The sequence below is a fragment of the Carassius gibelio genome, chromosome B21, assembly GCF_023724105.1.
Source record: "Carassius gibelio isolate Cgi1373 ecotype wild population from Czech Republic chromosome B21, carGib1.2-hapl.c, whole genome shotgun sequence".
Classification (NCBI taxonomy): domain Eukaryota; kingdom Metazoa; phylum Chordata; class Actinopteri; order Cypriniformes; family Cyprinidae; genus Carassius; species Carassius gibelio.
In genome coordinates, this window is record NC_068416.1 from 22,051,590 (window position 1) to 22,063,099 (window position 11,510).

General features: G+C 38.3%; 2 protein-coding genes and 1 non-coding gene across 4 annotated transcripts; 2 read left to right on the plus strand and 1 right to left on the minus strand.

The window, feature by feature from the left end:
• Window positions 1-125: 125 nt before the first annotated feature.
• Window positions 126-3,987, minus strand: mlnl (motilin-like). Of its 2 annotated transcripts, none has more exons than XM_052587959.1 (5): window positions 3,544-3,987; window positions 1,274-1,387; window positions 1,101-1,184; window positions 907-1,009; window positions 126-828 (listed from the first exon to the last, which is right to left on the minus strand). In XM_052587959.1, the coding sequence occupies exons 2-5, from the start codon at window positions 1,385-1,387 to the stop codon at window positions 821-823; spliced, it is 309 nt and encodes a 102-aa protein (XP_052443919.1). In that variant the 5' UTR covers window positions 3,544-3,987; the 3' UTR covers window positions 126-820. The 2 variants fall into 2 exon arrangements, with proteins under 2 accessions (XP_052443919.1, XP_052443920.1); XM_052587960.1 differs by lacking the exon at window positions 3,544-3,987 and adding an exon at window positions 1,545-1,908.
• On the plus strand, window positions 3,069-10,536 carry nop56 (NOP56 ribonucleoprotein homolog). Its single transcript, XM_052587957.1, has 12 exons — window positions 3,069-3,186; window positions 4,024-4,113; window positions 4,458-4,572; window positions 4,759-4,923; window positions 5,301-5,499; window positions 5,914-6,101; window positions 6,319-6,470; window positions 7,058-7,158; window positions 7,548-7,696; window positions 7,893-8,014; window positions 9,391-9,528; window positions 9,804-10,536. The coding sequence occupies exons 1-12, from the start codon at window positions 3,184-3,186 to the stop codon at window positions 10,026-10,028; spliced, it is 1,647 nt and encodes a 548-aa protein (XP_052443917.1). The 5' UTR covers window positions 3,069-3,183; the 3' UTR covers window positions 10,029-10,536.
• On the plus strand, window positions 9,251-9,317 carry LOC127986757 (small nucleolar RNA SNORD57). Its single transcript, XR_008160960.1, has one exon. It is a non-coding gene; the product is annotated as a small nucleolar RNA SNORD57 (small nucleolar RNA).
• Window positions 10,537-11,510: the final 974 nt, after the last annotated feature.

Genomic DNA, 11,510 nt, shown 5'->3' on the forward strand with positions numbered 1-11,510 from the left:
TGACTTTCACTCAACCTGACACTATAGAAGACATACTGAAAACACTGTGAACATTTAACTCACACATATACATATGCTCTATGTCATCTTATGTCATCCGATCGGTCAAAAGTCTGTAGTCAGTATGATTTCTTAAGGGAATAATTTTATTCAGAAAGTATGCATTAAGCTGATAGACATATACATCAAATAATCCTGAAAAAGCACTATGTTTCCACGAACATAACTAGCAGGATCATGTGACACTGAAGACTAGAGTAATGGCTGCTGAAAACTCAGATTTGCCATCACAGGAAGAAATTACATTTTTAAATATTTTAAATTGTATTAATATTACACAATGTTACTGATTTTACTGCAGTTTGGATCAAATCAATGTAGCCTTGGTGAGTCTTCTGCAGTGCACATTGCAGGGTTTCATAGTAAAATGTAAAGCATGATTTTACAATAACCATTTGGTATATTAAATGACAGTATGTTTTAATCTAGTATCACTGGAAACAAAGTATTTAAATTTAGAGGCAAAATAAGAGTATAAAAATTAAAATATTAATTTAGCATGTTGTTTTAACCGTTTAAATCCAGTTTGAGACAATACCAGAGTTACAATACTGTATATATATATATATATATATATATATATATATATATATATATATATATATATATATATATATATATATATATGACAAGAAACTGAATTTGCATGCAATTTATTTTTATTTAAATTTTATTACATTCGTAGACAAAACGTGTGCTTGCAACAAATGTTGAATCATCAGGCTGCAATAGTCAAAGAATGCAGATAAAAATGCTGGTCTTATTTCACTGTCAAAACAGAGCACAAATATTAGCATGGTCTGTGTATACATGAAAAACAGAAAGATTTTACTGTGTGCTTCTTACCGGTCTCTGGCTCTTCTATGATGCTCTGCAGCATCTTACCAAAAGCAGATCCGATCTGGCCCTTTTTAGCAGTCAGCTTCAGTCCTATTTCCACAGGCTGGCCCTTCAGATTGAAACAAACCAGTTAACAGCTTAAAAACATTGCGTAAATCATTTAATATGAAATTCATTAAAAACATGCAGGGATTCCTCACCACTGACTCATCTCCATCTGGAGACATTTCATCAATAAAGACCCCCTCTGCTCTTAGATCAGCATCCCTCCTTCCCTCCTTTTCCTGTTAAAGATGAAGAAACACAATTACTTTGTTCTCGGTTCAATTGGAGGTTAAATAAATGGTCCTAAGGATGCCGAAGGCCTCCTCACCTTGAGCTCTCTCATCTCTTTAGGGCTGAAGAAAGCGATGTGTCCCTCTGCCTGCTCGGCCAGAAGAGCAACAACACACACCAGCATCAGACATCTTGTAACTGCTCTGCGCATCTTCAGGTGACATAAAAACACAAATCAGCAAGTATTAAACACAACATGGCCGATTACATAGTGTAATGGTCATGTTTCACTGATAACGAGTTCCAGTTGTGACACACAGCGAAGAGAATGAGAGACAGGATCAAATCTGGACGAATGAGAGTTGTACCTTTGTACAGCATAGGGTGGCCTCTGTGACGGGTGTTTATGTTTCTGTCAGTGGTCAGAGAGCAGTCCGCTTTATAGGAACCCACGTATTATCTCTGACGTATGTTTTCATAAACTCCTCCACCTTGTCCATGGAGACATGAGACACTACTAGGACTTGACATAACTTGGTTGTAGTCACTTTAGACTTTGTGTTTGTCATGATATAGTTATGTTTTTGTATGTAAGCCCACAATAAGTGTAACTATTAAGTGTTTTTGTGTGTTTTGTTGTTTCAGAGCACTCTACATTCCCCATTGATGTGGATATATATAGTCATAAATTCAAACTGCTCTTTTTAAAATAAATTCAACACTGGTATTTATTGCTGTGGGTGGTGCATTATGGCACATTTGTCTGATAATTAGTGGATCGATGAGTGTTAAGTCAGAACTGTTTCCCGTCATAACTCTTGAAATGTTTCCAGCATCAATATATATTTTGGCAATTTGTCCCTCTGAAACACTCACAGTCACATTTTATGCACAATGCTCGCAGGACGAAGAATACTGTACAGCTTAATCAGATTACAGAGAAGCACATATTTAGCTTTTGAGACATATAAAATATGTTTAATCTTACATAAAATTAACAAAAAACTTTATTAAATAAATGGTCTATCCCAACACTTCAAATCAGGATTTTGGCCTGTGGCACCTCACAGACCTCAACTATATCAATATAATAGCACAATTACATATTTTTGACAATCTACTGAACGTCTGAACTGATACAATGTTTTTGATTTATATATATATATATATATATATATATATATATATATATATATATATATATATATATATATATATATATATAGATAGATAGATAGATAGATAGATAGATATAGTAATCAACTGTATTGTTTTATTACCTTTTTTTTTTTTTTTTTACTGGATTTGCATAAAACACCCCAAAACTTGGGACAACCACTCATTTTCTCAAAACCTGTGGTTTTAAATTCTATACAAATTACATATACACCCCATACACCATATACATGGGTATACATTTAGACTCCATTTAATGTTGGTATATATTTTTTTGTCAATTACAATTATTTTTTAATCATCCAATTTAATTGTATTTTATTTTGACCTTTTTGCATCAAAACTTCACACCAATTATGATTCTTTAACATTCTCTAATGAACTGAATCCAAAGAAATTTGCCTAAAACCAGCCACCCCAAATCTTGGACTTTTTTTAGGATGTCTTTTGGCTTAAAATATGAATTATCCTTGATTTACACACTATTCAGTGATGGTACCATTTGTCAATAATAAATACCGGTATGTGTATTGTTTATGCCACATACTTTGTCTTAATTCCTTAATAATATTCCTGCTCTACTCTGTAATGCATTCTTTCTGCAAACATAATATCCACTGTGCCACGCATTTTGCACTTCCAAGCTCCTCAACATGTGGCGCACACATTCACGATTTCCCGCAAAATAAGTAACTTGTGAACTCTCGCGATAGGGTGCGGGACTACATCATGTGGGTTTCGTACTTGTAAGCGCATGCGGATTTCTTTCCTCTTCGACTGATCCGAAGGAACGGAACGCACCATCGTGCTTGGCGCACGAGATCAGTAATCATGGTAAAAACCCTCATTGTTTCTTTATACAATCTTTAGAAATGAACAAATCTGTTTTTGCATTATGGTTTGAATGTCACGATTGCATTGTATTTAAAATCGGACTTTTATAATGGCCAGTGTGCATGTTTGTAGTATTGTTTTAAATTTAAGATCTTTGCGTTTTATTGTTATTGCCGTTGTTTTGAGTCTGTTAAGCACCATTATGATGCGATCGCACAATACAAGCTGCATTTAATCAATCAATGCAGTCCGCTTGAGAAATTAAAAGGTGAATCCAGATACACTAGGCCTCAATGTGATCTTAAAGGCCACAGCAGCCATTAAATTCAATGTAATGGACTCTGGAGTTTCACTCACCTCTCGTTAGTGTTTAGGATCGATGTCCTGGTAACGATCGCAGTGTTATGAGATGTTGATCAGTTTTAAAAGTGGCACTCGCTGAGTATTTGATCCGCTGGAGAAACACGTGGTGTGTCTGTGCTAACCCATGCTAATGTGACTCTCCAGCTTCAAGTTCTAATGCAATAAAATCCAAACAGGGGTAGTTTATTAACGACTGTTGTTATCTTCTGCTTACGCAATGTTGAAGAATCTTATTAAATTCGTAAAATTAAGCAGATGCTTTGTACCTGGTGGCGCTAACGCCATGTGGGCTACATGCACGTGTTGGTATTGACCTGCAGCCCCATCAGATTCACGGCATTCTGTTGTAATGTACTACTTGTTTGGTTATTAATGTAGAAATTAAGCATTTGGGACTTTGTCCCTTTTGGATTTAAGTAGTGGTTTTATGGTATTTGGTCAGATCAGTAACCTCGCCTTCTCTCTCTGTCTCAGGTGCTTTTACACGTGTTGTTCGAGCATGCAGCTGGATATGCGTTATTCGCTGTTAAAGAAGTGGAGGAGATTGGGATGCTTCTACCTCAGGTTTGTTTATTGAAGTACAAAGGAAATTAAATGTGTTCGAACACAATGTGAAGATCTGGACTGGTAACCAGAAGTTTTTGTTTAAATCCCGCTCATAAATGTACCATTAAAAATAATATGTGCTATGCCTAGATTGCACTAATTATTGGATCTGTAAAAAGACTTAATCAACATAATAAAATAAATGCATATTTTATATATTGTAAACAATTCATCAGTGTGCAGTGCATTACATTCAAATGATAGCCACAATATAGAAGAAATGATCCATCACTACATTCATTGTTGCATTAAAATTTAAACCTAAGTGTCTTCTAAATGACTAATTCTTTTGTCTTTCATAGGTGGAGCAAAGTGTCCTAAACCTTGGCAAATTCAGTAGCGTGATCAAACTGAGTGCATTCTTCCCCTTTAAATCCGCCCAGGGTGCACTGGAAAACATCAATGCCGTCTCAGAAGGTAAGCGAGACGAAGGTCTTATTTTAAACTGTTTATTGGATGCAATGATGTACCTATAATCTGTCAATCCCCTGAAACACTGTGATGACAGCATACCTACAAACTGATCATCTTGGCTTGACAGTGTGGATTTACAAATGCTAACCTACAATTACTCACACCTCGTCTCTAATCTGATCCCAACAGGAGTTGTCCATGCAGATCTCAAGTTGTTCTTGGAGACCAACCTTCCGTCCGGAGGTAAAAAGAAGGCAATGCTGGGGGTTTCGGATGCTAAACTTGGGGCGGCGCTTCAAGAAGAGCTCAATCTGTCCATTCAGACCGGAGGCGTTGTAGCTGAAGTCCTAAGAGGTAAGCACAGAGGTTGATGGTTTAAATCAGGGGTTTTCAATCTTTTAGATGCCACAGATCCCATATATAACCCTCATATACAGGCAGTTACTATATAAACTATTATTTGGAAAATATTTAACTTTTTTTTTTTTTCTTGTATCTGTAACCTGTTTCGCTGTATACCCTTTGGAAAAGTTTTGAAATCCCCTGATTTAAATGATTTAATATAAAAATTCCTATTTTCAAATGTTATCAAAAGCCTGCTGTAATGATGCACCTATAACACCTGATCTCTCTGATGCTTTATACTGAAAATCTGAACAGACGGGCCAGAATAATGTGGTTTTATGAGTCCAGCAGTGACTGTTTCTCACGCATCTACTTGTGATTGACAGGTGTGCGTCTGCACTTCCATTCCCTGGTCAAGGGACTCACCGCTCAGGCTGCATCCAAAGCTCAGCTGGGTTTGGGTCACAGCTACTCCAGAGCCAAAGTCAAGTTCAATGTCAACCGGGCAGACAACATGATCATCCAGTCCATCGCCCTCCTCGATCAGCTGGACAAAGACATCAACACGTTCTCAATGCGTGTGCGGTAAGATGCTCTTCCTCTGGGGTTTGTAGTTGGATGTAATACAGAGGCCTCCTAATGCTTACCACAGACAGCGCCCCCTAGTGCACTGGCTGTACAGGAACCGGAGGGACAGTGAAGTCCTTTCTCAGGAGTGTTTAGTCCATCAGACTGGAATGAACACAATCTGAGGGGGGAGATAGACCTTGAGTGGGAAGGCAAAGTTGTTTTGTGTCTAGTAAGCGTAACTTGGGGATGTAAGATTAATTGAAATAAAACCTAAATCGTGATATGGTTTAGTAGATCATCAAAATTGAAAATAATAGCTTGAAGGTTTAACTTATTGTTTAAACAGTAAAATAACAGGCGCACAAAAAATAATTCCCAAAATATGCACTCTTATCAGAACTTTCTTTCTATCTCTTTTTATCTGTGCAGTGAATGGTACGGCTATCACTTCCCAGAGCTGATCAAGATTGTGAACGATAACAGTACATACTGTAAGCTGGCCAAGTTGATCGGGAACAGGAAGGAACTGACTGAGGAGATGCTGGAAGCTATAGAGGAGATCACAATGGACAGTGGCAAAGCTCAGGCCATCCTGGACGCGTCCCGCAGCTCTATGGGTAGGTCAAAGATCGCTGATGTCCTCCTAGCTTGGTGTGAGTTTGTCTTGGATGTTATGATGTTTTTATAATCTGTCAATCCACTGATTCCATGTGATGACAGCATATCTCACTGAACTGAACAAGCGTACTTCACTCAGTCAATTTACCTCAACCAGTGTAAGTGCTTCTGTGATTTATGGAAGATTATTCATCAGTGCTTTTTTTTTTTTTTAAGGTATGGACATCTCTCCTATTGACTTGATCAACATTGAGAGTTTCTCCAGCCGAGTAGTGTCTCTCACGGAGTACAGACAGGGACTGTCTGAGTATCTGCGATCTAAAATGGGCCAGGTGGCGCCAAATCTTGCGGCTCTCATTGGTGAAGTGGTAGGTGTTTTTTTTTATTATATAAATGCAGTAACCATATAATATTGTAAAAATTTAGCTGACAGTTTACATTAGATTAAATAACTTTAACATTTGAAAAAAGAAATTGAGTATCCTTCCAAGTTTTAGCGTAAAAATTTGACAAGGTCCAAGTAAATCTGCTGAAATTTTTTTGATTTATCTGTGCATATACCATATTTTCCGGACTACAAGTCACTTTTTTTCATAGTTTGGCTGGTCCTGTGCCTTATAGTCAGGTGCGACTTATTTATCAAATTTAATTTGACATGAACCAAGAGAAAACATTTTCATCTACAGCCGCGAGAGGGCGCTCTGTTTTCAGTGTAGACTACAGAAGCCTTTTTTTGAGGGTTTTTTCACATTAAAGTGTTTTGTAGTATGTTGTGTAAATTTTTACTCAAAGCAATGTGAACATTTTTAAAGACTTGAGTTTCTTTTTTAACGTTTTAATTTTATGGGCTTGTAATTGCTTGTTTGTGAGTACAGCCTTTCTAAATGGTCTTAAAGTCTGTAGAAGTGTCAAGTTTGTATGTTTAGATGTTTCCTCATCTATTTTCTATTAACAGGTTGGTGCACGTCTCATTTCTCATGCCGGCAGCCTGACAAACCTAGCCAAATATCCAGCCTCCACCGTGCAGATTCTGGGGGCAGAGAAGGCCCTGTTCAGGTACTGGGGCTCCCCTTCCCTGCTGGGGTTTCACACAGCTGCAGTGATGGCAGGGCCGGGGCGTAGCAGGAGTGGGTGATTTGGTGTGTCAGTGAACACACCTTAAAGTGATCCCACTCAATCTCACGTACCCCCCAGTCTGAGCAGCTGATGAGGGTTTTGAGAGGTAGATACATTTGAAGATGTTGAGACCGGGCAGTTCTAGGGTTTTTTTTTTGTTGAGTGAATTAAACATTAAGTATCAAGTATTGCAGTCAATTTTGGTAGTGTTGCACCAAAAGTTCAGCAACCAGAAATATCTAGCCAAACAAAGGAACTTTTGGTTTCAGCTGAACATTTTAGAGCCCCAGGGGTGTAGATGGACTTTTTTTTCTTTCTCTGTGAATTAGGGCACTAAAGACCAGAGGAAACACGCCAAAGTACGGTCTCATTTTCCATTCAACGTTTATCGGGCGTGCAGCTGCCAAGAACAAGGGTCGCATCTCTCGTTACCTGGCCAACAAGTGTACCATCGCATCACGCATTGACTGCTTTTCTGGTGAGCATCCCATTTTCTCATTTAGTTCATTTCCGCTCCTTGGTTCTTGCTATGATGCTTTTATTTTTCGTCAACAGTAACCCACCTCAGTGGTTGTTGAAATGTTAATCCTGAGCAGAACTCTGGGTCAAACACTTCGGTGTTCTTTAGTTGTTCTCGTTTGTCCTTGTCTTGACATTTTATTCTGTTTGCACAGACGTTCCCACCAGTGTGTTCGGTGACAAGCTGCGTGACCAGGTCGAAGAACGTCTGGCGTTCTATGAGACGGGAGACGCGCCACGTAAGAACCTGGACGTCATGAAAGAAGCTGTTGCACAGGTGAGAACGGATTATTCAAACTACTGTATACTAGGCATATTTGGATGCCTTGGACTTCCTTTTTTTTCTTTTTTGTAATGCATTCTGGGATTGAATTATGTTGTCTAATGCTGCGTTCACACCAAACATAAATAGAGGGTCTGGCGTGAATGATTTCGATGTTAAGTCGATGTTAGGGGTGCTCCGATCACGATCGGCCGATCGTTATGCGCATCTCGTGAGTGAAGCTGGTTTTCTAATCAGTGGTTAATTTCATCAGGAGCGTGATTTCACATCGAGCAGCTGTTACTACACCGAGCCATTGTTAATAGAGAATATGCGCAAATCCACTTCATTTTCAGCGTTTATTGGCGCATCTTCTCAGTTAATAACGGCTCTCTGTAGTAACAGCTGCTCTGTGAAATCACGCACCTGATGGAATTAACCGCTGATTAGAAAACCGGCTTTACTGAAGAGATGCGCATAACGACCAGCCGATCGGAGCACCACTAGTCGATATAAAGACACGTCTGGAGGTCTCGTAGCGCGAATGAGGTGTTTAGCGTGGCACGGTAGATGCGAATTTGCCTCATTGAGCGTCTGGCACGATTTGCGCGAATGGTGCTTTTGTGCATTTACGTGTTTGATCTGCCCGAGTTGAAGAATTTTAACTTTGGCGTCAATTCGTGCCGCCTTAACCAATCAGGATCCTGCACCGGAGTCACTCATTCAACATGGAGGAATGACTCTGTTGTCAGTGTGCAGTCAAACAGAGCTATTCAGGAATAAAAAGGACCTCACTTGGAAAAGTGTGTTGTAAATAAACGTAACTTTTGGGTCACATACATGTTTATAGACCCGCTGCCTTCCCGCCGTTTTTTACAACTATTTTCCCCTAATATAGCCTACACCTACTTTACGCTAATGAGATAATGTTTATTCAGAGGACGTGTGAAGGAAAAAGTGAAAAAGACCCGAGTGCTCGATCAACATCCGCCATCTTGCAAACAGACAAATGCCTAGCATTTGCCCCTCCCACAAGAAGCAGATTTCGTCTATTTCGTTCTAGACGCGCGAATGCATTCAAAATGTTCAAGCGGCAAACTAGATGCAAATTTGATGCTCTATTCGCGTTTGGTTTCAACGCAGCATAAGGCTAAATAGGGCTTTTAATGCTTGATTATAATGCCTTTTTTAAAGTGCGGTTTATCAAGGTTTCTAAATGGGAATCATTGTTACTGTAGTTTGAGGAAGTGCTGTGGGTGATGACTCTTCTCTCCTGACTCCTACATGGAGGCGAAAACTGATTTAATGAGCCTGACACAGCATTATAAAGTTCATATTTTACCAAGCTTGTACAAATGCAAATGGATTAAAAAAAATTTTCTTTCTCGCAGGCTAGTGAGGTAGCTGCCGAAATCAAGCGCAAGCTGGAGAAGAAAGAAAAGAAGAAAAAGAAGCGTGAGAAGAGGAAACTAGAAGCGCTCTCCACAGCTGAAGGAGATGATGAGGAAAAAGCCAATGGCGAGGCTGAGGTACATATGAGTTACACTTCATCTGTGGCATTTAGCACAGGGCTTTCAACAATAATTGTTAAATGCCGCACAAGTAGCATGACTATACTGGAGGTGGGACCTTCTTGTGGACCCGTCTTATATCTGTCATGCATAAAGCAAAGCTCCTCCGACCATTGACAGGCCCGACTCTGTGGGTTTGATCACTGAAGTGAGCAGGACATGATCATCTCTGAGGGCGTTAATGTTTGTTTGATATTTCATACATGATATTGATGGTTTCCTCTGTTATTCAGGAAAACGTGGATTCCATTAAGAAGAAAAAGAAAAAGAAACCGGCGGCTGAGGAGGAACCGGAGGACGAGGGGGTCTTGACAAATGGTGTTGATGAGGCCACGCCTTCCAAGAAGAAAAAGAAGAGGAAGATTGATACTGTGGAGGCGGAGCCTGAGGCTGATGTGACGCAGGCAGAGAAGAAAAAGAAAAAGAAGAAAAAGAAGGCTGAGGAGGAGGATGAATAAACTCATTCCTTCTCGAACTTTTTCAGTGTTGTACAGTTTTATTTTTAGTTTCATTTCTAAGTGTCGGACTCGTGGGCGATGTTTGTGAGCTGAGTGCAAGAAAAGCAGTGCATTGAGAGCTGTCACGTGTTTTGTTTCTTTCACACAGTCTTTCTTTATTTCCTGTCTTTTTCAAAGCACCTTTCTGAAACCGATGGTTCATTTATGTGCCTTGCTCTAATAAAATGACAGCCCTTTGACATCAATGAAAAGACTGAAGCTTATCATCTGAATTTACCTTAATGCTTCTAAATGACGGTTCATCTCGAGTGCTAGTTTGGTTATTCATGGCAATGTCTAAGCTGTTTGTGGTTATGCATATTTTTATACTTCTAAAGACTGAAATTGAAATTTTGCCATGATAATTGTGAACTATATGCATGTGGTGTCAAAGTACTCTAGATATTCTGAATCATATTAGAAAATGCATAATTAATTGGCCTTTCAATAAATTCATATTCAATTCGAATTTTTTTTCTTTTCTTGAAAGTTTCTGCTTTTTTTTTTATTTTCTTTTTCCCTTCAAGTTACAAGTTGTAGTTAATCCAGTGGCTAATGTGACACAAGGAGCAATAACAAGTAGATATTCTTAATGCTTGACAATTACGATTAGACTGTGGTCTTAATCATTCACTATTTAGGCACCAAAGAAATGTATTATCCTGGGGTATTTTTATAACCCTGTTAAATGTATGTAATATTTCAGGTTTAATTCTTTAATCAAATTAATTAAAAATAAAACAAATCCTTCATTCAACTGATTTGTTCAAACCGGCCAATTTATTTTATTCTTGTAAATGTTACTGAGATATTCTCTACAACAGTTAAATAACTTGCTATCGTGTTGATATTCGAGAAAACTGCTCTTATGATGCTGCTTTATGTTATAAAAAGCAAGACGGCCAATTCATATCTTGAATTCTGGGAGTAACGTTATTTGATTTAGTTTGAAGGCACTTCCGACATTACGCGTCTAGCTTTCCTGATGTTAAGTTTAATGGAGGGCAAGTTGAGGTGTTATAATTGTGGGTTTCATTTGATTTCACACCAGTGACAATGTCCTAGAAACATCGTTACCTCAGCAAAGAAGGAAGTTGGAGATGCGTGGACATTGCTACGTATGGAAGCATATGGGTAGCAATATTCAATTTGGAATGTAAAATGGCAATGCATTTCTGTAATTACATTTTCCAGTATATTTTTGCAACATTTGTTTCAAAATGAAAATTAAATGACGTTTTCATTTGCCATTTCATACACTAGTTTTAATATGTAAAATGCTTTATAAGTTGCAAAATTTAAAGGAACGTACTACAGAAATTATTAGATATGTATCACATTGATTTTTGCTACATTCATTGCGGGACATTGAATGAAAATGCAATCGTAAGTGTCTTGACTGTCAAAATTATCATTCAAATGTTATTTTTCTTAATTGCATTT